Source organism: Oxyura jamaicensis, chromosome 6, assembly GCF_011077185.1.
Source record: "Oxyura jamaicensis isolate SHBP4307 breed ruddy duck chromosome 6, BPBGC_Ojam_1.0, whole genome shotgun sequence".
NCBI lineage: Eukaryota > Metazoa > Chordata > Aves > Anseriformes > Anatidae > Oxyura > Oxyura jamaicensis.
The window spans coordinates 13,477,151-13,502,398 of NC_048898.1; the positions used below are offsets into that span (position 1 = coordinate 13,477,151).

At 37.3% G+C, this 25,248-nt stretch overlaps 1 protein-coding gene across 42 annotated transcripts in view; it reads left to right on the forward strand.

Moving 5' to 3' along the window:
• Nucleotides 1–25,248, forward strand: part of KCNMA1 (potassium calcium-activated channel subfamily M alpha 1) — a 464,377-nt gene that overhangs the window by 417,070 nt on the left and 22,059 nt on the right. For 27 of the 42 annotated variants that reach the window (XM_035330316.1, XM_035330323.1, XM_035330307.1 and 24 more), the window contains 2 exons: nt 19,980–20,093; nt 23,385–23,515. In XM_035330316.1, coding sequence (XP_035186207.1) covers nt 19,980–20,093; nt 23,385–23,515 — 245 coding nt within the window. Of the gene's footprint in view, nt 1–19,979; nt 20,094–20,820; nt 20,905–23,384; nt 23,516–25,248 lie in introns of all 42 variants that reach the window. The other 15 variants (XM_035330303.1, XM_035330310.1, XM_035330304.1 and 12 more) reach the window with 1 other exon arrangement.

Here is a 25,248-nt window from a genome sequence, read left to right on the forward strand (position 1 = left end):
AAATCAAAAGGAGGGCTGTGGGCAGCCTGCTTCAGGCAGGGGGACCAGGAGGAGCTCTGGCAGCCATAGGCAAGCGCCCATGGGTGCCCACATCCATGGGCTTGGTGGGGTTTGTGGCCAGTGGCTGCAGCTCCCCACTGCTGAACCAGGAGCATCTCTGCAGTCCTTCCCTGAGGGTGACCAGCCACCTTGGCTCACAGGGACTTGATGGAAATGCCTCTTTTCTCCCACTACACCATAAGTAAAATGAGGAGTGGTTTTGTTTGTTGCTGTTGTTGCTTTTTAGCTGTCTTTCCTTTATTTATTTATTTATTTTTTAACTTCATTTTCTGTTTTTGAGTGATCTTCTGTCCAGAGAAGATGAGAGGATTTTGACAGATTTCTCATTAGGGATAATTAAGAGGAGACGAAGAGGAAAAAAAGAGAAAACAAAAGACGGGAACTAATGCAATCAGTTGCCTGAATGAGTGAGATAGTAAACAGTCCATTGAGCTCAAGTATGGCTCTGGTTCACACTTCAGCTCTTGCTTTCAGTCCTGTGTGTGCAGACACAGGCAATACTGGTGGCTGGGGGACAGTTGGACCAGATCATCAATCGCAGAGGTCTCTTCCAACTTTAATGATTCTGTGGTTCTGTTAGTAGGAGGAAAAGAACCCCCAAATTTGGGGATTTCATTCCCTTTTCCCCAGAGTGTCACCCTCTTCACCTCCTTTACCACCAAAGTCTCTTCCAAACCTATTTGCACAAACATTCAGCACTAGCCAACATTCTATATCCATCTAAATATCCCCTTTCCAACCAAGGAAGTAGCATCGCACCAACAACTGAAATCAGATAAGTTCTGAGAGAAAAGGCCTTGTAAAACAAAAACAAAACAAATGGTGGACATATGACAGCAAGCCTTCCTCATAGGCAAAGTTCTGTAACAACAGGACCTCCAGCTCCCAACAGAGTATTTTTTTCTCTTTTGTTCTTCCGTTCTTTTGTTCTTTCGTTCTTTCTTTTATTTATTTATTTATTTATTTTATTTCCATAAGGAAGCTAAATCTACTGAATTTTTATCATTAGTAGATCAAGATGAATTTATTAAGCATACATGCAGGAACAAAGACTTGCTAGTGTCTCTTCATACCATTAAAATATATCTGGGCTTTGGATTGGGTAGAATGAATTATCCAGACGTTCTGTAAATATTGTGACAACATTTTTGTCCTCTACCCTTGAGTCCTAACTGATCCTGCCAAAATTTCCTCTGAACTGACTGGAGTGTTCTGCTTTAACCTCCAGAAGAAGAAAGAAAAAAAATAGCTCTCTTGTCTTTACACTTCCAAGGCACAGAAAATAAAATATATACTGGATCAGAGCTACAGTGGATGACCCACAGCAGATAAGACTAAACTAAGATGTCAGATCTACAGTCATCATCAGCTGTCTAGTTGATGACTACACAGAACTATGAAGCAACGTGCATTAGAAGGAAAAGCATACTAACTGTTCTGGAAGTACTTGCTAATCTTCTTTTCATAAAAGGTATTATGTAATTCTATTCAAAATGAACAAGAAACTTCTTCAAAGTGAACTTGTGTCATTGAAGGCTCTCCTGCTGAAAGCAGTCACAGGGCCTTTGAAGGTTTCAAGGCTGACTTGGCAACTCCTTAGACCCACTAAATGTAAAGGGTACAGACTCTGATGTCCTGAAAATGAACTTTTTGAAATCATCAGGGCAGTTTGTTGCCTTTGGGAGATGTAGACTCTAAGGACACAAGGCCAAAGCATATGCCATTGAAGCTGCAGCAAACCTTATCATTTTCCTTAAGATACCTCAGCTTCTAAAATATGAAATGCTGTAGAGTCGGAGCTTTTCCTGCCTATTCACAAAATGACTCATAATCTCAGTCAGATGTCTTATTTGTGATAAAAGAAGTCCTGTTTATATCTTTCACTTCCTCTAGAACTGTTCATACAAAGGTACAGTTGTGGTGGTGGAAAAAAAAGAAAAACTCACACTCAGGTACTGGAGATTTGTTTTTACTGTCCCTTGTTTCTTTCCAATTCTCAATCTGTGCCCTCAAACAGAAAGTGAGATTATTTTATTAAGAGTTAGTTTGGAGAGGAGCCCAAAGAATATTAGATCCATGATAAGCATTTGTGTACCCTCACATTAACATTTCTCTAAAACACGCAAGAAGGAGTCTAGGATGGGCTCTGCCTTGGGCAGTATGTTGGGAAAGCCCCAGTAATTCTCCTTTCCCTCCTTCTGTTGACCTTGCCGTCCTTTCTTTCTCAAGTAGCACCTAATGACTGTTTGTATATAATTTTTCATGTTTCCTTTATTTTCTTTCAGTCTTACATTGTGGGAATTTTACTTGTCGTTTTAGCCACCAGATGAACAGGACCCAACACAAAATATTTTTCTTCAGTTGTAACTAAAACTGCTATTTGGCTTTCTTCCCCAAAAACAGAAAGACAATTATACCTAACTGTTTAGAGATTTATAAGTACTGTACCAGAGTAGCCTCTGGGCAGTAACTTCAGATACCCAACTCAATAATTTTTGTTTATTGGATAGTGATTTAGATCTTATTTTGAGTCCCTTATAGTAAGAGCAGTACATTTAATTAAAAAAGCACTTACTAAACAGTAGAAAAATAAAAGGAAGAAGCAGACATGGCTTCAAGCAGGTCTAAAGGACAGAAAGGGGATCCCATATAGTAACATTTTTTCAATGGACATTACAAGACAAATCACAGTACAGCAAGGTAGTTGTATTTCAGCATAGTAGCAATTGCATGTCTTTTCTGAAGGACTTCAACATACAAGAATTTTCCCTAGGAATTCTCTTTCAACGTGAGAGATCTTCCTAAGGCTTCCATTTACAGTTCTTGTAATAGATCCTCCAATGAAAAATAAGAAAGAATAAAAAATAAAGAGAGGATGAACTCCAGGGTAATACATCTCTCATACATCATGGTAGGATTCTTCTGGGGAAAATCCTGTAAAATCAAGTAAACATGCACAGGATTTTATACACAGACTTTCACGTGTATCCAATTTTACAAGCTAAATATCCTCATACAAGTTTAGTTTCATTTGATCTAGTTCCTTTAAAAATCACTGGTGCTTTCATCATCATTTTTTGCTGGTGCAATCCTAAGCTTTGATTTAGGAAGATGACAGGAGAAGATGTTGGTACTCATTAGCCACTGAGTGTCGTTAGATTCATTTCTCAACCTGTTGGTTGAGACTTATGTTACTGCAACTTTTGGTGGACTTTGTCTCCCGATCTGCTGCAAGAAAACTCCCATTAAAACCAGTTTCAGATCTACATTCTGTTGTCTTTGCAGGTAATAATTTATTTTTCACCTCTACTAATAAATTATTCCTGATTGTTTTATCTAAGATGTTAGCAAAAGAGAGAGAACAATAGTGTTATCAGGATTGGAAATAAGGAAAAGTCCTTAAAAGAAGAAAAAGGATAAATACTGTCTGAAAACATCTACTTAGCAAAGGTTCTGTCATTTTCAGAGATAACTGTATTGTAGTGTTTTTAGAAATGTTTAAAGTTCAAAAGGCAAAAAGTAAATTTCTGATATGAATAATCATGAAAGGGTATTTTTTTTAGTGAATATTGATTTTTTTCTCTGACTTTACAGTCATAAGAAAGAGCTTTAAAGTGAAGAGTTCAAAATAGTTTGATGATCATAATGATGATGACCATGAGTTTGATGGTCATAAATGCAGTTATCTTTTAGACTGTTACAGAATTCGGTAATCTGTGGCAACTCCAGCACTGCTTCCTATGTTTAATTTGTTATATCTTATGAAAAAGTAAAAATTAAAGGCCTTACTTACAAATACATCAGGATGATCATTTTGTCAAGACTGGTAGGTTAGTGCAGGGATTAAATCTGGTAAGGATAGTCTTATGTTTTGTGTTCCTAGGTGCTCCGTGTATTTTTGCTAGCATCAGTTTGTGTAAATATTCCTTCATGTAGACAAACAAAATTCATAATCTGATTATTAAAAAAATGTATTTAGTTAGTTGTTATTGTTTAACCAACTGATTTTTTGGAATGTTTGTTGTAGTTCTGTTTCATTATTAGCTTTCAAAACTTCATACTAGGTAATGAAGTTAATAACCAAAAAATGAGATAAGGGTTTCCTAACTTCCCACCGCAAGTCCCACATCATAATTTGCACACCAAAATAAATAAATAAATAAATAATAATAAAAATAAATATATAGATTTTTAAGATCAGGTCACTGTGATAAATAACTCAGTATTACCTTTTGGCATCATACACATCATTTCTTATCCTCCTGAACCAGATGGATCAACTGATAGCTGTTATTTATTTGATGATAGCACACTGGGGCTCTGGATGGGATTAAGAGCTTGTTGTCACAGTCCAAACACATACGAGAATAAAATACGGCCTTTGCCCTGGCAAGTTTACAGTCTGATGCTTTGTTGTTCAAAAACGTAAGTTATGTGCCTAATGTTATACAGGTTAATAAATCTCTCTGACTTCAATGAAACTATCCACCTGTGTAAAGTTAGATATGTGCAAGATTGTGACTTAAATAAACTAAAGAGGCTAGATGGGAGAGAGGCTGTTAACTTAACTTTGTTCAGGGGCTATAGAAGCCAACTATGTTAGGAGTCATTCCCTTCTGACAAACAGGACACAGCCAGCCTTCCAGCCCTCATAAGAAACCCTTGAGAGAAAAGTTCCCACACAACACCATTTGCATTTCTTGTATTTTCCTTGTAGCTGGATGCTAGCGTTAGCTGCTGGAACCTGAACACATGGAGAAGGGTTTTCTGTCTCTCTCAGAGTTCTGCTAGGTGGAGAGAAAAACTGCTTTAAAAAAAAGAAAAAAAAAAAAAGTTTTTTGATTCTAGTGCTTATGAACTAAAAATGTGTTGGTGAACAGTTGGAGAGACACATTTCTTTGATGCAATTTCCTTGTATTTGAGAAATGCTGCAAAGTCCTAGCTCAAATACCATCAAACTTTCACAATTGCTTGTTCCTCCTCTGCTTTCAAGATACCTTCTGCTTCAGCCAGAGAAAGATAAAACTGGGTAAAAGTGGTAGATAGCACAGTACATCAAGCACGTGATTTCACACTTATACTATAAATATGTTTAACCATCCCAAGACTGATATAAATCCACGGTGACTCTATTTTATTTTTATTTGCTGTTCAACATCTTGAAAGCAAACCCCCTATTATGAAGGTGTACTATTTTGTGCATTTCTGATGCTGAGGAATAAAAAAACCTGCTCTTTTATGAGCATTAATTATACACCAGGCAAGGAAGCAATTGCCTCTATGTTATGAAATATTAAATCAAAATGCTTCCTGTTCCCAGATGTCCCAGAGATAAATACAGCAGTATTTTGAAGCCCCACTTGGAGCTGTTTTGCCTGCAAATTTATAGTTTTGTCTCCATTTTCAGAAAACCCTGTTTTATGTGAAGTATAGCACTCTTGGTAGTTTTTAAGGAGCAAACTCCTCTGGAGTTGCCTATGTAGGCAACAACTCTTATGTAGATTGCACACAAGGGATCTGAAGTTGAAAGGCTCCTTTAAGATGACAAATGGGTTTAAAGTGTTATTGTCTTTGATTGCATGTCTTACATCATCTGTATGTAGGAATAAGAGAGCTATACTTTATCTTTAGCCATTTTATAAATATTTAAGTCCTTATAGTTGCCTAAAGATATTAAAGCATATTTTACAGTAGTTGGAATATAAATATTATATATAGCACAAGATACCAAAGTAGTTTAATGAATTCATAATTTTCTGTTCACTTTTATTGGAATGTGTTTTATGTTCCAAAACTTCCATTTAAAGAATAAGAGACCATTCTGCTCCCTGACGAGATGTAAACCAATAGTGAATGTCATCAAGGTTGCTTTAAATGTTGGTATGGAATTTTAATTACTAGGAGAGGTAACGTGGACATTTGGCTGTACTACTCCAATCTCTGCATTTAACAGAAAAATGTCATTTTGAAAAAAAAATAAATAAATTGTTTTTTAAGTCTTCAAGAAACTACAAGGTGTTTTGCTGCCCTGCCTCTTTGTTTTTTAAATAGTGTTAATAGCAGAAGGAGATACATATCTAGATCCAAGTATGCAAGAGTAAATTTTTGAAAAGTAAAAGGTTAGTTTCTAAAAGTTAGTTTCATAAAGTCTTGTGATAGTAAGAACATATATTTCAGTATTTCTAGGGCTCTTGAATACAAAGGTGTGTTGAGGTTATAATTGTTAATCTTTCAAATTCCCATCAAATATAGGAAAAATGTTTTTAATATTTCAGAGAGTTTCACTAGATCTCAGTAGGAGTCCGTGCTGGGTAATGCTTGTTAATTACCCTCAACAGAGGTAGACACACAATGCTGGTAAATTACCTGACCCTTTGCATTTTAATGAGACAACAAGGATCTCATGAAGTGATGTTGTTTCAGTGGTTAATGGTGTCAGCAATGTTGTAATTGTAGGCTGAGGCACATTAGCTGAACAACCACATGTAGGAAGGGCTTCTCTCAACAGGCCCTTTGGAGAATAGAACAGGGTATTATCATTAAGCCTATGTCATTTGCATGCTGCTAATCACTTACTTTATTATCTTGTGTATCCATTGTCTTTCTTTAATTGCTCTTTAAATTAAAATTAAAAATAGTTCCAATGCCCATGATAGTTGTGATAGCATTCTGATTATGAAGATAACCTCAAGAAAATGGAACATATAGATAATATATTACAGGATTAGTAGATAGTTTGAAAGTTATATACCATAACAGGCAGCCTCTTGAGCTCTATTTCACTATCTTTCTTTTCTTTTGTATGTATTGTTTGTTTAATAGATGGTTATTTATATGCATAAAGGTTGTATTTTTTGTAAAAGGACATACATGACTTCAGAGATCAATGTCATTGCTTTTGTCTTTAATGTGGAAGAGGTGCAAAGCGTCCATATCCAGTAGATTCCACTGGAGCTAGTAAGGCTCCGGGAAAAAGAAAGATTTTAGGTCTAGCCAATTAAATCCTGGTCTGTGATATCCATTGTAGAAGTATAGAAGTTAACACTCACTACTGAGTTGCAGAACTGCCAGTAAACTTTGACAACATTAAGGTAAAACTAAATGAATAGTTCTTTTATCAGAACACATTTGATCCTGAAGTTTGACATGGGTAAACTGGAGGCTGCCTAGCCTTTCCAAAATAGGCACTTTTAAAAATCTTGGTAGCTTATGGTTACCTACAACATCCAAAGCTTTCAGCATCTTCAGAGTTGTGTATGCAGGCTGTGCCAAGGCACTCCCTTCACTGGGTCTCGATACCTGCTGTGCTCCTAATGCTGTATTTTTACAGCTTTTCTTTTTACTATCTGAACAAACCAAACCCAGAAAAGTAAAGCCATGAACTTTACAAAGGGCATAGTATGTATGCTTTGTTATTGAAGGAAGAAGGGTAAGCTTTGGTCTTTTCTAGGTATTGTGATTTAATTTTATTCAACAGGACAAGATTAATAAAATAGAATTTCTGTGATGACTTAATTGTATACAAGAGTAAGATAATATCTAGTTTAGTTAATGTCATAAGAATACATGATCTTTTGCAAACATTCGTTCTAATGTATATCCTATGAGAGTATGGTTGAGACTGTACTCTTCATATTGATTTGAGTACTGATTGTTGATCAACTTTAAATTTTGAATACTATAATACTAATACAGGAGTATGAGTACTAGTTAGTATTGGAAGATGAAGTATCTCAACATTGTAAATATATATTTTCTGTTTTACTTTACAGAGTTTTCCTAAAATACAGTGGCAGAAGTATAACTCTGTAATTAGAATTCTTTATAGGATTTTTTATTTCTGGTAAATTTATGGCAGTTTTCGGGGGGGAGGGAAGGGAGAGATTTCTCTGAAATCAGATAGTGTCAGATAGGTGCTGAAAAAAATACGGGGAATTGTTTCTTCCTTTTTTTTTGAGGACAGATGGATTAGATAATACTAAAAGTATATGAGGTATTCTTACGAACAAACATTCAATTACTGACAAGAAGAAGCTTGCTCAAAAAAGTTTATACTGTAACCAAAAATAAATGCAGAAAAGATATGTGCACCATTTTGTTTAGGATATTAAGCTGTATATTTAGAAATTATATCTGTTAAAAAGCCACAATAATTTGCATTTTTTTCCTGTTCTAACTCTTCCTATATGAAGAGTTATCTTCTATATCTTTCTAGAATGGTAACTTAAAACTTTTCCAAAATAATTTCACATATATATATAAATATATGTATATGTATATTTATATGTACATAACACTATTAAATTTATTTATCTAATCTGTTTTAATTATTTATCTAAATGTATTTATCTAATCTGTGTTAAGGCTACTTTAAATAATGTTTTGGGAATCTCTTACCTAGAAGACAAATATCAGAAAGATTTTCCCATGTAATTCCAATTTATCAACCTAGCTATTTCTAGTGTGTGCCTAAAAACTCACATGTTCAGACACTCCATTATATGCTACTTCACTTCCTTGTCTGCCCCTTGCTACCAAATCTTCTTTAGAGTTCATAAAACCAGTATTATGCTGGGAAGAGATTTGCCACAGAATCGTGGAAAAGGATTCCTGGAATTATAACGGTCATTCAAACACAGACTTGAAGCCACATTTGCAACCTTTTCTTAGCCAGAAATGTGGCATGTGAAGTACTGTTTCCATTCTCAACCTCGCTTGATTATTTTTAGTGTCCAGCACCTACAGTAACTTTACTGAAAACTGATCAGAATCGCAGGCTTTTTGTTTTTAGATTCCATTATTAGGTGTTGATGAGCCTAAATTCATGAAAGTGAAAAAATGTCCTCATATATATATATATGTTTTGTCAAACGGTAGAAACCGATCTTGCAATCTAGAAAAGACCTATGGAAGTTCTTTCCAGGTGTTCATGAGAGTACATGAGAGAGGCAGGGGAGCAGCAGAGCTTTCCCAAGCATTTCCTCCAGGAGTACTATTCTGTCAATTCTCAGCTCCATAGGACTCTCTTCATACGAGTCCAAGCACGAGATATCCTTTGCTAACTAGTGGGAAGTTTGTCAGGATAGATAAGGAAGGGAAGTCCTTATGTAAGGTATCTTGTAATACACATTTCAATATAGTTTCCTTGCAAGAGAGGAAAGTGATTCCACATTATTAAGCTTATTTAGATGTTTGTCCTTTATGGTCATGTACTTTGTGATTTCAAATGTAAACAGGTAATTAATTTTTCTGTTATAATGCAGTTTAGAGGAAGACCTTAATATGTATCCGCAGGTTTAAATTTCAGACTGGCCCTACCACAAACCACAGGTGCCAACTTTTTGAATTATCTCTCACTTCTGTCTGATGAAAAATCACATCGACATGAATATTTATTAAAAGCAAACAACAAGAAATAGATGTTCAGAAGTGTTCAAAAGCCCTACCGGAAAGGATGGCTGTTTCTACTGATATTTGTAGTAATGAAATTCCAATATGAAACCAAAGAATTTTTATTGATCTGTCTAGCTTTACAGTAAATAATATTGTGTAGGAAAGTCTAAGTTATTATAGAGATGTGTATAGAGTGCTTAAGTGATGTTTAAGTGCTTATAGAGATTATGCCATTTGTAAGTGGCATAAACAGTAATATATAGATGAGTGAGTGACAATAAACAGCCAATATAAGGCTAAAAATTAAAAAACAGCCTGATGTAAGTTTTCAGTGTAATTGTACTGTATATTGGATAGCATGCCATACATGTAATGGTTGCCACTTGATTTTTCAAGAATACCACATAACATTTTGTTTTGGATCCCATATAAATAATATAGAAGCAGAGCGGGTATAGAGAAACTTCTGCTGGTGTTCTTTTTTTAATGGACAAAGATATTTGAACCAAGTGAGACGAGCAAAAGTCTTAAGGTTTTTAACAAAAACTCTAATAAAATAATGTAATGTGTGTAACTCTGTCATGATAATAAATTACTTTTGTTTCTAAGATTAATATTCAGAGAAAAGGGGAAAAACTGTGAGCCAACAGTGCAAAGGTAACAACTGAAAGTTCATTTTTTACCTAAGAGTAGACAGTATCTCAATGGTTTTCTGTTTTCTGTATACTTTTTTTTTTTTTTTTTCTACATACATGTGTATATATTAGCAAATTATTTGTTTATTTAAACTGGTGACTATGTGCTTTGGATATTCTTCCCCCACAATCACCGTAAGAAGTGTAGGCTGCATATGGCTTTTTGATTCTGGAGCCTGTACTGACCAAAGCAGAGATTCAGACTGGGTACCACCAGTAGTATCACTGTTATTTGTCAGGCAGGTGTGTCAACATAAATTTAGGAAATATGTGTAGCTAATCTGGTGGTGCTAATGCACCCTTCAAGAATATGCAATTAGAGAGCTACCTCAAACTCTTCCTGAATCTATATTTCTGCAATTTCTATTTAATTTTCTTTTGTATGTGAGGAAAAAAAAAAAAAAAAAAAAGAGTAGAGAGAAATTGAGATCTTTATTGTCTGTATATTCCTGACCAGGGTCAAAATAGAATGGGGTATTCTGTATATATGACATACAAAACAGGGATAATTTCTTGAGCTGATCGGAGTATAAGGCTGGGTGGATCTGTTAGCCATTCTTGTGAACTTCAGTATCAGAGGGTTGACATTTGTTTTGATGGAAGTACTTTCTGGAGGTACTTTATTACTTTATTGTGCATGACGGGGTTGGTCCTCATACAGGCCAGTTAGACTGATAATTCTGCAGAACAAATAATTGTGCTGTTGGAATGATCTGTTTTGAAAATATTCTACAACCCTTAAAATGCTATTTCCTTATTCCCATGTCAAATTGGGCACCATGTGTTATTTTCAGGGTTGAGATTAAACTGTAGTAGGGATATACTATGCCCTCTGTTGGATCAAGAGGGTTCTATTTAAGGTATACAAATGATCCTTAGGCAATTATCATTCTCCACAGTGTTTATTGAACCATGGGGAGAGTGACATTTCTCTGGAAAAGCTGGTTGAGGTAGTGTTATGCAAGTCTTTAAAAGAGATGTTACTCTGAAGTCGTATGCATTACAGAAGGCAAAATTTGAGCAACAAAGATTTGGCTGATTTTTTTCCAGCATTGAAGGAGTCTAGTGTGGAGTTCTGGTAAAAAATTTGGCTTGTGGAGAATCTTTGTTTTAGTATGCTGAAAGTGTAAACACAGGAAAGAACTTCTCTGCTAAAATATGTAAAATCTATGCTAATATATTTTTTCTGTTAACATGTAATTCTCTATTAATATAATTGATTTATATTAATGTATGTTAATATCTATGTTAATATATTTTAAAATATATTCATACCAAAACACAAAACACACGTTCCTTTATTCCAAGCATTCAATCAAACCCTACAAATTCAATCTGTTGGAATCACCTGCATACTGTCACTTGGACTGTGTGCTTTTATGAGATCCAGGCCACTAAAGAGCTGAAGAGTGGTGACAGGATATGGTGAAATGTGGCAGGACTGGACATGGGCACAAAATGCTCCCTAGTTGGCAGTCTTTGCCTAGAGTTGCTTTTTTACAAAATGGAGTAAAACTGGAGAACTTTCAGATACTTGTAAAAAGATTAAACTACAGGAAATATGCAGTAGGCCTGTGGAGCATACCTGCCATATAAATTAGAGGTGGTCTTGATCTGAATCCAGCCTGTCTCAGCACTCAGCTCTGGGAATCCAGTTCAGATTTCTTTGATAAAATGAGGCCTTAGCCTTTACAGCTAAATCTTTTCCCCAAGACAGCCTTGAATGTGGGATTTTAGTTTTGACCCAGCCTATAGAGAACCTAATGACATTTTACCATAGGTTTCCAGCTCAGTTCCAGCTTGAGTAATTTACAAGTCTGCTGGCACAGTTTAGCCTACACAGACCATGAAGTCAACCATAAGTAAATCCAAGTTGATGTAAAAACAGTATTGCTAGAATAGTGACAGATGCTGATTATCAAAAAATGTCTGTTTAAGCATTTTGTATGGATCCATTTCCTCACTGCATACACCTGAAAAATTTGTAGAAGTTGCTAAGTAATTGTACTTAAAGATGTGGAATTTTCTTAACCTCATCTGCTAAAGAAATTGTAGGAATACATACTGCAAAAAATGACTGCTGTGGTTATTACTGTCGCAGCTCAGGGGAGCTATTCAGATGCCTCATTTATTGGAGCTTAATAGATTAAAAGTCCAAATTGAGTCTCATGATATAAACCTAATCACATTCTAATCTGCATAATTTTCCCATAAGCAGCAATGGGAAATTTGTTTAATTTATGTTTCAGCAGTTGCCAATCATGCGGTGGACAGCATTTTTATTTTTATATATTAAAATATTTTTATTGATTTCTGTCAGTAACATCCAGCTTTGCTCTTCCTTATTTGACTTGGAAAATTTTACTTTATTTGATATAATGGCATAATGTAGAGTTTCACCTAACATGCCTGTATGTAATTGTTAACATTAAGCTTTCCATTTTCTTCACATTTACTGAATACCTGTCTCTGTGAACTAGGTAATATAGCTTAATATTTATGATAAGTTTTATTCACCATATTTATTTATGTTTGCCTGAGGTCTAGATATGTGTAGGTGATTAATGAGTAAACCAAGAAGGATTTGGCTTCGTTATATAGCAAAATCTTCTAGCTACAAAACTGTGCTGTACTTTGATGCTACCAACCTTATACTGTAGAATTATGAGGTATAGAAACCTATCAAATGGCAAATGGAGGGTAAGAACAATTCAAAAAATGTACACCTTGAACACTGAAGTTATAAGTAAAGTAGGTAAAAAAGCCAGAATTATATTTTCTGATGATGTTATGAATTTAAGGACATTCCATAGTAAGTGAAGCATTTTAGATAGTTGCCGATCCAAAAATCCTGAAAGAACAATTATTACTCTTTCTTCTTCCTTTTGACAAATATGTCTTTATTTCTATTGATTCTTCCAGAACAAATTTTGAAAAAGCACAGAGTATATCAAGAGAATATCACGGCTATGCTTTGCAAAGCAGTGGTAAAGAAAGACCGTTTGTTTTGGCAATTTTGAGTTGTGTAAGCTTGTGATGAAACTGGGCAGAGCTATGGTCTGCGTAATTACCATGTGAGATTTTTTTGTAAAAATGCATTAGTCTCAGAAGGCCTTCATCTGAGTTTTTGTGTGTATTCCATAGTGAAATTCAAAGACTCATACTGGCAAAGGACTCATGTACAGCTGTGAATGAAAGGCTCAAAGTTATATAGGATTCTGTGCTATGATTAAAATATAACTCTAAGTCTAACATGTTACGCTGTTCACAACAGAAAACAGAAGCAATGTTGTATCATTCAGTCCTAGACCTCAAAATGATGAAAATCCAAGCCTTCTCCTAGTCTTTGATTTTACAGCTGAATTCTGCCTCAGAAGAGCAGTGCTCGAACCTGTAAACCTATATACATTCTTTACAGTTTATATAGGACCACTTACACACCCTGGGAGAACAAAGACCAATGCTTTTCTAAGAACTTTGACTGGGACATTTTCACTATGAATATTCTGTAATTAACAGTACGGGAAAGAACAGATATGAGAGAAGAGGACTTTCCTGGGAGGAAGATGAACAGCTTTTTCTCTATAATGGTGTTTCTCAGCATTCAGTGCCTAAGGGGTTGTTCCAGTCCCAGATCATTGGAGGCTTGTTACAATTGAAACAGGTATCCTTCACCCTCCATTGTCTGTAGCGTGGCCTGTGTTTGGGCCCAGGCAAGTAAGAGAGCATCTCTGAAGATGTTGCAGTCTAAGAGCATACACAGTCGCATCTTCTCTCCCACATTCCTCCTCTCTTCAAGAGCTTTAGAGATAACCTCAAACAGATTTTTATATCTTCAGGCACAAATGACAGTAAAAGTCAGAACTGAAATCAGAATATAGGATATCCAGGGTCTGAGGCCAAACTACAACTCTCTGACTGAGATCGCATGGGACACTGAAACTAGAATTGTTTCTAAATTGAATGGTGGTAACAGATTCCCATGAATGTCAGCAGCTCTTTTGCTGCATGACTGCTGCTGAACTTTCCAGGTGTACTCCAGTGGCTGTACTTTGGAGAATAACAGGTATAGTCTATCATTACTTTGAATGCAATGGAATATTAATGGACATTGTCAGCAAAGGGTAGCAAAGGGATATAGCTGTGAGGTCCTTTTGTAAGTGAATTATTTCTTTTTGTCTGGCTCTGCCTAATGAAAATCCTTGTCTCATATTCCTGTGCAATAACTTGGCAGCGATGTGTTTGGTAGTTCACCACCTGCATGCTACTCAAAATACGAATGGCACTTCATCATTTTCAGATGAGCCAGAGCTAGTTCATAGCATGCATGCTTTATAAATTATATTTTTGAGGATTGTAGTGCTTACTGTACCCAATTAATCACGTGGCACCTTTTCCTAGAATAGCATTAATTGAAATGCATTATCAATTTAAATGGCACTTTAATGACAGGATCACAACCTTTAGATCTGCCAGGTGGGTTTCCAGTTTTTGGTAAACTGCATTCTGGTTACACAGAGTTCCAGTTTAGGAGAACATGCATGTTTGGAAAGGGATGGGAGGCAAAGGGGGAAGGGGCAAGAGGCTGTAAAGGATCTTCTATGACCTTCTTGAAATTGAAGGTTTTTTTTTAGAATTTAAAATACAAATCTTGTTTGGGAATATGCCCATCTGGGTGTCAGTGAAGTGGTGTACATCCATCCAAGATCCAAAATTGTCTGGACCTCAGAACCCCAGCAAGCCTTTTCTGGTGTATCAGCCAAGTAAGAGGATACATCTACTGCTACATAGAGCAGGCCTTCCTGCAGTTCTCAGGACTTTACTCAGTCAAGTGAACTTCACAGAAACAAAGGAAAAGCAGTTTCTGGCCAGCAAAATCAGCAGATCACATGGCCATCAGGCCAGTCGCTCCAAACAAGACATAAGCAGAGCAAACATTATTGTCAGCGCTTTCAGTGGGCAGAAGTCACTGTTAAGCCATGCCAGCATTTCATAATTTCAAATTTAATCACGGTGCCACTGTGGCTCCCAGAGTACCTGCATGTTCCTGCTAAGCCAGTATTACAGCTCCCCTGAGAGTGCCAGGGCTTGGTTCATCAGGCGCGGCTCTCACAGAAGCCCTGTACTGCTCATCTGTTTGAAGGTGGAATTAACAGAGACAAGCAGGGGTCAGGGCTGACAAGCCCTGCCGAGCTCCAAGCACTTGGATCCGCAGCAACTCTTGGAAACAGGAGGTTACCTCACTGCGAGGAGGTTTCCCAGGCATTCTCCTTCCACAAAACAAAGAATGTCTTAAAGAGACAGGGTGTTGTCTCTAATGCAGCTGTTTGTTTAGTCCACCCACTTTAGCAGTAGTATCGCGGAGGGAGTTGAAAAATATTTCTTTGCACAGAACCAAGGTGTGGAACCAGCTGCTTTCCACAGAGGCAGCAGGAGGCTCAGACTACTTCAGTGTAGGTAAAGGACTTGGGGCACATAAGTCTCAGCATCTCACCGTGGAAGGCCTCTGCTGAGAAAGAAGCAGGGACTGCTGGTCCTCACTGACACTGAGCATGTCACGAGTCCGGATTCTGTATTCTTCTCAGAGATGTGATATAGTTAATCCACTGTTTGGCAGCGTCTTCTTTCACAGAAAGACAGGGTCTTGCTACGTCCTGCTGAAGTCCTCCCTTGGAGGTTATGGCTATTAGCTCTATCGCCAGCTGTGGTGGCATGACCCCAGTTGTCCTTCCTCAGAAGCCCCGTGCTGCCATTGTATTTCCTTAGTGTGCTCAGGCTTTAAGAGGCCACATGAATTTTACTCTACAGGTTGATCCCGTTAAGCAATTGTAGCTGCAACTCCCTCGGTTGTTTGTTGAGCAAGGAGACACTGTGGTTATAAGAAGATCACAACTATCAGCCCTGTTTTACCATTTTTATGGGTGTTAATGGAACAAGGTTTGGGGACTGAAGGAGAAAATGGAATATGAAAAGGAAAATGAAAAGAGGCTGTGAGGAAAGCATGTCATTTCTAAATGAGTGCTCTCTGCAGAGGAATTGAATCTTTTCACAGCTGAAAATGGATCTTAAATCTGATGCTTTAGCTTGTTTCAGCTTCTGTAATGAAATAGAGTTTTCCTAATACCCTGTGACCTGAATTTCTCCCTGCTTTATGGGTGCTATTCCTTGACGTACAAACCTGTATTTTCTCAAGTCAGCATTTGATGATGGATGTCAAAATACAGGTCATGTATTATGCATATAGCATTACCGATTTAAGGTGTTTACTTGTCAAGTTGAAGAAATTCAAAAATGTCACATTCACTGAATCTGCACAGCTGTCACTTGTAGTTTTTCATGCCTTTAAATGAAAGTTGTGATAAAGCAGGTTAGTTTTCCTGTACTTTTTTTTTTTTTTTTTTTTTTTTTTTTTCTGCTAAAGGAAAGAAAAATAGAAAGGCTATCTATGACTTTGGAATTTACATTTTAACTTGGGAGCAGGAGTGTGGCCTGAAGGTGGATGATGCCTTTTGCCTCCAAGCATAGGCACACCAAATCTCTAAGAATTCCAATTCTCCTTTTTCTCAAAATATTACAATATTTTTATATTATTCGAAAGCAGATTTTTAGAGGTGTCTTCATTAAGCCCAGGCAGGGAAATTAAAATAAATTAGCAGACATTTCTTACATCTCCCCAGGCCACAGAATGAAAAATATTAAGGCGTGAGTCTGTGTTTCACTCAAGGAGAAAACAAAATCCCTTTAACATGCTTCCTGCATTTCAGACTGAATGCACTGTGTATGCAGTGTGCAATTATAGAGCTCTTGACAGCCTGTGTCTAACAGAAATGACACTTTTACCTCAATCTTCTAACATCATCCTAGGAAGACAAATATTTGAAGGGTTAGAGAGAGGTGTCTGCAAATAGCCACCTATGGAGAGTGTATGTGTGTGCGCCTGTGTGCACATTGCAGTAGTGGCAGGGCAAGAAAGGTTTACACATTCAGGGGCAGCTGTGCCAACTTTCCTCAATTTGCTTTTAGCTGATAGGGGAAATGTTTATGCGCTTATTCCATCTGAAGAGCCTGCTTTGCAGAAAGCTTTTTTTGGGAGAGAGAGATGAGGAGAGAAGAGCCCTTGGGAAAAGGAGAGAAACAGGGTCTCTAGGGATGCTCCTAGCAGTACAACTCTAGGCTACTTGGGAGCAAGAATAGTTTTCTCTCACATAAGTGAGTGCCAAAAGTCTTGCTGTTGCCGTTTTGACTTGTAATTCTCCAGAGAACCTGGTGAGGCCTGCCAGTGTAACAGTTAAAGTAGTCCACAGCTACTTGAACTTTTTTAATGTAGTGCCACGAAGGCCTTGTGCTTTTCCTGTAGTGCAATAGAACGCAAAACTTAGACATAGGAGCCTGCTGCAGGAGGAGGTCTCACATTATCTACCTGTCCTCAGATAGCATTCCCTTCCTTTGGGGCCCCACTTTAATTTTGTTCTGCTGTTGTGGGAGTGTCACAGTTACCTCTGACCTGTGAAGTGGCTCCTGGAAAATCTCCATTAGACTCGCTTTGTGAGTGTGAGGAATTCTAGGTTCTGTCATGCAGCAGTATGGAATCCAAGAGTCAAAATGGCTATCAGTTCTGGTGCCAGACACAAGGAAATATCTGCAAAACAATACCAGTTGGAAATGCAAACCACTGTTACCATGCTGGTCTCACAGAAATAGTTTCAGTGCAATAACTAGTATTAAATGACCAACTGTTCATATAGCCAACATTTCTGATTGTCTCTAAGAAATCTGCAGTCAAAAGATTTTCTGTGCACTGTTAATATGATATAGAAGTGCTATGCTGTCTTAGGTTTACTTGTGGCAATGCTTTTAACGTGCAAGTCTGCTGAAGATACCATATTCACCTCTTTTCTCTTAAGGAACTCCTTTACAGACTTTTCACTCCCTTATCTTAATGTGTGTGGCTTCTCGTGATAGAAGGAAATTTGTACTGGCACCTTTTGGAGGGCTGAGTAAGTCTCTGTTATCAATGATTCTAGTTTTATTAGTTATCTATTCTATATTTGATATAGAAAAAAACTAGGGAGAAGTGAAATGAATGACAAATAAGAATTAAAATCCCATTACATCAAGAAGTCCAGGTTGAGTGGTCAAAATTTTTGGGACAGTTTGGCAGCAAAGGTAATCATCACTGGAAAAGAACCAAAAAGTCCTCACAACAACAGTATAGAACCAGTACCACATGCTAAAAACTACAGTATAGTTCAGATTTCCTACTTTGTAAATTAGTCCTATAGCTGAAGAAAGTAGATAATATCACGTCATCTTGTTCCAAATTTAGTAGCAGATGAATGCACCAATGAATTTAACTCAGGAAAATGGTTTCCACACAGCAAGAAGATAACAAAGTTACATCAGGAACGAATTTGGCTGTGATTAATTTAGAACTGGCATATAAAAAAATCAAAAGTATTTCAGATCAGTAATGAGAGGCAGTCAGAAATCTGGTCCTGGATGTCTAGTGTGAAGTTAGAGAACTCAGGCCCAACATAGGAAAAAAAAAAAAAAAAAAAAGTCTTCTCACAAATGGGTGTTTTGAAGGGAGCTTGGGTCAGTCATGTTCCAAATGACAAATATTTCCTTTAAAATATCTCCTTGATAGTGGTCCTAAATGAAATCCTAAAGTCAAACGCTGGCTTCAGCATCACTTCTGCAGTGATGACGTTAAATGAACATTCCCATGCTTTCTACAACTGTAAAAAAACAAGGGAGATGGAATGCATGCTAGGCTAACTGTTGCATGAGGCTTTGTATAACTACCTATCTTCCACCACTGACAATCAAACTCCAAAAAGCTTTGCCTGGGTATTCTTTTAGTTAGAAAAGAAAAAAAAAATAAAAGAAAAAATGCTCATTGTCAAGGGATTCATTTCCAACCATGCAGAGAATCAGGCTGAAAACACAACCTTTGTTAGAGGTGAACCTTTCTGCTCTCGAGGTCTTTTCTTTCTTTGAGTGCCAACTGATGCATTTCCTCTTCCACCTTTGTTTCCCATACATCCTCAAAGATGTAGGTCTTTTTCTAGTTTCTCTTCATGTGTCCCCATTAAATATTATTTGAAAATCTTTGTCCTTCTTTACTCTTTGTTTGTTTGTTTTTCTGTAAGAATGGGCCCCTTCATCCCAGTATTCCTATAACTGGGGTTCCCCATAAAAATGCAGGGTATGCAAGATATGTCTGAAAAGCAAAAAAAAAAAAAAAAAATAATAATAATAAAAAAATTGCATTGTACTGCTCCTGGAAAATGACAAATTATAAATCCTGCTTGTTGATCAAACATCAGACTAACTAATAGAATTTTACAACAGGATCATGGAAGTTCCTTATGGTTGTACTACTGTGTACAACCAGTACTCTTTATAATGGTAATTTTGGTTTAAGGAAAGACACCTGTTTAAGGGCTATTTGAAACATTAAAATAAGCCTAGCTAAAGCCAAAGTCCTTTTGTATATTTATTGCTTTTATTCCTACTTAGGCAAGCACAGCATTTAGCTACCAAATAACCTATTTTCTAAATGACTTGTATGTTTCTGGAGGATTATGCTTTTAAGAAATAATTTGTGAATATCAAGTCAATTTTAAAAAAAGAAGGGCAGATGTTTTTACTGTACCTTTCCCAAAAAGTAATGGTTAGGAAATTCCCTGCTGATGGTCTCTCTCTCTTTTTTTTTTTTTTTAAAAAAAATTCTGTCAGTATATCTTTCTACAGCCTAAACAAACTTTTTATATACAGAATCTCCTGCCTAAAATTTCTTCATGTTATTTTGTTTTACTTATTTTTCAGGCTTTACACCCCCTGGGATGGATAGATCATCTCCAGACAACAGTCCGGTCCATGGCCTGTTACGTCAACCTTCCATTACAACAGGAGCCAACATCCCTATTATAACAGAGCTAGGTAAGACAAGCTAACATTTATCCGTTCCTGTACCCTTCCCTGTCTGTTTCCCCACCTCCCTTCTTATGCGACTGCATAAGAAAGTTACCTAAACTGTATCATACACTGCCGTGTTTTCTCCTCTGATAACTATTGTGAATTACTCCCTGTAAAGAAAGATTAGTAACGGTTGTTTCAGTTTATGTATAACACTAAATTATATTTCTCTCTTTCCTTTGGGTTTTCTCAGTTTTCCTAAATAAACACTATCAGACAAGATGCTTTTTATATAGCATAACAAATAAACAGGGTTCTTTGGGATAAGGTTAGGAAAAGAAAAAAAATTAAAAAAAAAAAAAAGAAGCACAGTAAGTATGAGCAGACATTTCCTGTGCATTTAATCAATAGTAAGGGCCATTTGTTTATTTCTTCATGGTCCAGAACTGTTTAATCATGTGTAACCAAACTCTGTATAATAGTATGAGAAATTTTACCCCTGAGAATATGATGATGGTAGGTAACCAGGCTCTGATTTCCACTCTGGCTGTGGGTATTTATGTTGTCAAGTGGTGTGATGTGAAGTGCAGAAGCTGGTCTGTTTTTTTCATGGCAAATACAAACCTGATTTGTGGTCCTTTGTCCTTTTATTTTCTTTTTCAGTTTTATTTTTTAGAGCCTTACCTGTCTTTTTCCCTTACTTTATTCTCTTTCTGTACTTTCTTTCCCCCCTAAATACTTTACCTATTAGCTAAGCCTGGCAAACTTCTGCCTTTGGTTTCAATCAGTCAGGAAAAAAACAGTGGAACCCACATTCTAATGATAACTGAACTGGGTAAGAAGTGCCTTTTTCCTTCACATCACTGTCTTATTTTCCACTGTTGTTGTTCTTACTGTCATCAGCTTTTTCTTTATTTATCTGGCTGTATCAGAGGGGCTACCCTCATGGCACTGCTTTGAATGTGTTTTATTTGTGGTTCTGGTTGAAACCGACTGTCTCGTTCTGGCCTTTCTTAATGATTTTTTTTTTCACGCAGCATCAGTAAACCTTTGATCACACTCGTCTGACCTGCCGGCTGTTTTCATAGCACCTTCTCACCAATTCATTTTCTCTGCCCTGTATTCCCACCTCCTGGGCCCTCTCCCACCAAGTTTTCTCTCCTTTTCTCTCTCTCCTTCTTTTTCTCCGTTTGTTATTTCAGCCTATTGTCAATTTCGTGAACATGCCCTAGCAGTTCTCACAGGAAGTCAAAGAAGAAGTAAAGAAACCAGGAAAGAAACCCCAGCATCACACTTTCCCTCCAGCTATTTGTTTATTTGGGGGAGCAGGCCATCTCTCAGAAGCTCAGGTTTTGAAGCTGCAAAAAAGCATCCAAGCTTCTGTGTTGTTCCCTCTCAGTAAAGAGATATCTCAAAAGCTTTTGCGGGCAATGTTTGATTAGCATTTCCTATGGCACAGCACCACACATTCAAGCCTACCTCATGTAGCCTGGAGACCTTTCATAGAAATCATAGCAGCTAACTTGCATCAGGCAGATAAAGATATCGAGGATGAAGCTCCACTCACAGGATTCACATTAGATTTGTAGTACTGTGGAAACTGACACCACGCATGGCTAGCAAGTGCGTGTCAAAGTCAGGTATTAGTCTGCCAGATGTAAGTGGAAAAAGAATGCTACTGTCAATAGCACCTGCTCTCAGCTAGCAAATTAAAATAAGGCACGAGCTCTTCAAAACGTACATTTTGAAACGATACATCAGGCTTTCAAATACTATTTTGTTCAAGATCCCAGAGGATAAATTGATAGCCATTGTACAAAGAAAGGAACAGTGTAGGTATCAGTGTTTGTTAGGGTGAAAATCTTCCGACTCACAGAGCAGAACACTTCTCCATCTAAAACGCTGAGATGTTATGCTCGCATGGTTACGTCTGGGAGTGGGAAGGGAAGGTTTTTAAATCCTACCTCAGCTCTGGTACTGACTTGGTGCATGATCACGGCCAAGCGCTACCTCAGCAGTGCTCTAGAAGGAGTATAGCAATGCTCACCTCTTTCTGAAAGATGTAGCGAGGTTTTTCCTGTAATTATTTGTGCTCTGTAAGCTAAGCACGGCAAGTGCAATGGTATATACAGGTTGGAAAAGGATTGGGTGGAAAATGAAACTATACAGGAAGGAAGATCAGAATGGTAGGCAGAATGGCTAAAACTAAAGAGTTCAAAGCCAGAATCTGATAATGTTAACAGCAGCTCTCATGTTGATTTCCAGGCTCCCTGTGTTGGCTCAGCAGACGGGCTCATGCAAGGAATAGGGAGGGACATAGTCAAAGAGCGCAGTAGCAAATGCCAAAAAAAAAAAAAAAAAAAAGTTTGTAATTTCCTTTCCTTGCAAGGGAATTTGAATCAGTTTGTCATTTACTAAGGTAAATTGTATTGCAATAGCATTGCTAAGCAATCAGTGCTTTCATGCCAGAGGGGGACTAATATGGAAATGAAATATGCAATGAAATATGAATCACTCGATAAACTGGTCTCAGGGAAACAACTATTTTTAGTGGCATGAGGTGGAAGCAGAGAGCCTAACTGTGACAATGAAATGCCAAAGAAAGACTGAGTGACAAATGTGGCTTTGTTTGGGCTTTTCTTTAAAGCAGCCTGATGTAGATCGTTTTTCACACTGGCTAAAACAGAATTTGTGGAAGCGAGGTTAGGGAGACAAATACGTGAGAAAAAGGTGATGCTGCAAGAGAACAGCTGGAGTATTGCTCATGCATTCAGATAGATGCCCACTAAAGGGATGGCGTATCCTCTTTTGAGCTGTAAGTGCATTAACACCACTCCAGCAAGAATCACAGCAGCACATCTAACGGATGCCTGTGGGCTAGATCAGAATTTTATGGGCACCCTCGATTTTAGAAAGGGGTTCAGACTTAATGTCTGTTGATAACATTTCACTACACATGCATATAACCCTAGCCACTGTACCCAACCAACACCAAGATTGTTTCAATATATAAAAGAGCCCTGTGGATCTCATGTGGAGTGCAGGCAGGCGGTGCCAAGGAACTACTTTTATGGCTAAGGGATAGTCACCTATGAAGAGCAAGAGAGTCACCTCTTATGAGCAGGACTCTGACCCAAAGATTTTTAAATGCACATTTTCACATCCATCCTGATTTTAATTTCAGTGATGTCAAAGACACAAGTCTGTGTTTCCAGACATATGCCGTTTCTTTTTCTTTCTGACTGTGTAAAATGTGAGGTCATGTGCTGGAGATGCAGAAGCACCTTATGATTTTATTATTATTATTGTTTACAGTAAATGATTCAAATGTTCAGTTCTTGGACCAAGATGATGACGACGATCCAGACACAGAACTGTATCTCACGCAGCCCTTTGCATGTGGAACTGCATTTGCTGTCAGTGTGCTGGACTCTCTCATGAGCGCAGTAAGCAAACCAAACCTTTTTTCATTCTCCTCCATCAGACTTATTGTGAAAGAGTATGAAAGTGTAATCCCTGTTCCGCAGGTGGTTAGGAAAAGATACTTTTTTTCCTAGATGTCAAGAGAATTCCAGAGCATAAGCAAGGGTTTTGTTTCAGTTGGATCCAGAGACCCTTAAGCAGCTGAGATATCCAGGACTACTACAAACCCACGATTTTTAAAAGCAAAGAGTCTCATGTCCAGCCTGAAGAATAATAGTGTCCAAAAAATACTGTATCTCCCTTCTGAAACCCAGACCCAAATTCAGCATTAGTCTCTGTGCTCACTGTTCATGTCCAACAGTGTCAACCATGTTTTAAGCTTGTAATTAGGAACAATTCTGTGAGTGCTGAGGAGCACCAATAGAACCATATGAAAGTCAATGTACACATCAAGTGAACTGTACTTGTGTGAAGAGAGGTCATACTCTTTTTTCACGAGCAGCCTGGTGAATCCAACCATAAAAGCATGCCAGAAACTACAGATGGTAGCCTTTGGTTATGTCTACAGTAGGGTTTTGGTTTGTAGCCATAGTACAGTTTCAAATAAAACGTTTCAGTCATGCTCCAGTTCACCCTCCCCTGCTTCATATTGGCTACGTTTTCAGTACAGTTTTGCTCCATGCAAGCTTCACTTCTTTCAGAGGAACCCTAAGTTCTGCTAAACATAGCAAGGGTGCAGTCTTTTGAAAATTTGAGCATAAGCTTTCAGAGCTCCCCCTGGAATATAATTCCACGGTGCTGGAAATCAACTGTTGTAAACCCCACATAATAATGGAAAACAGCAAATGGGTTTCTTTAAAGGAGCCAAGTCTGACCTTCACCTAAAATCAGAACGAAGCTTTCTGCCTATAAGGAAAAATCACATTGATCTTTATTATTTGATATTTTATTCATATTTCATATTTATGTACCTATATTTCAAATTTTTATTCTCTGCTATATTCCTCCTATGTCCATCCACAGCTGAGTAGTATCAGTCAACAGTGACAACATTTTATTCTAAAGCAGCCTAGGAATTTGCAATAAGCTCAGAAAATACCTTGTTTAAAAGTTATTGGCTATGTTTTGCAGACTTGACAAATTCAGAAAGCCTAAGCAAACGCACCTAAATGCTATACCATCTCTAATTAAAATCTCTAGGAATAAAATATTTAGCATTTTCATGTTGTAAGTGGCTGTAATTTAACAGGAAGGTTCCAAGTTTTATATTGAGAACTGTTCACCTACTCACATTATTCGAAGCAATGTTTCTGAATGAATCTCTCTGCAGGCCACTTCCAGAGTCCTGGAAGAAGTTGGGTTAATTTTTCTGATCACTGCTGATGTTTCCACAGAAAGAGAGCAAAATGTTGTGTACACCATGGCTTTCTTGTGCAAACATACATAATGTAGATAATAGAGAGTCAGTAAGGAACGTATAGAACAATACTCTGTAGAAATTTCTACCTGGAACTCATCACATAACCCTCACAAGATTTTTAGTTATTGCTATATTTCTATCATGTTTAGATTTTGACAACACGTCCCTCCATTTCTGTAATTCCTTTCTTCAACAGAGACCTTTTTCGTACAATGGCACAGCTAAGTGGTCATGTTATATGTAGCATGAAGCCAGAGAAGTGTGATAACAGGAATTGAAAATTCCAACCAAGAAAGAAAAAAAAATCAAGAAGACAAGTTAAGGACCAGTCACTTA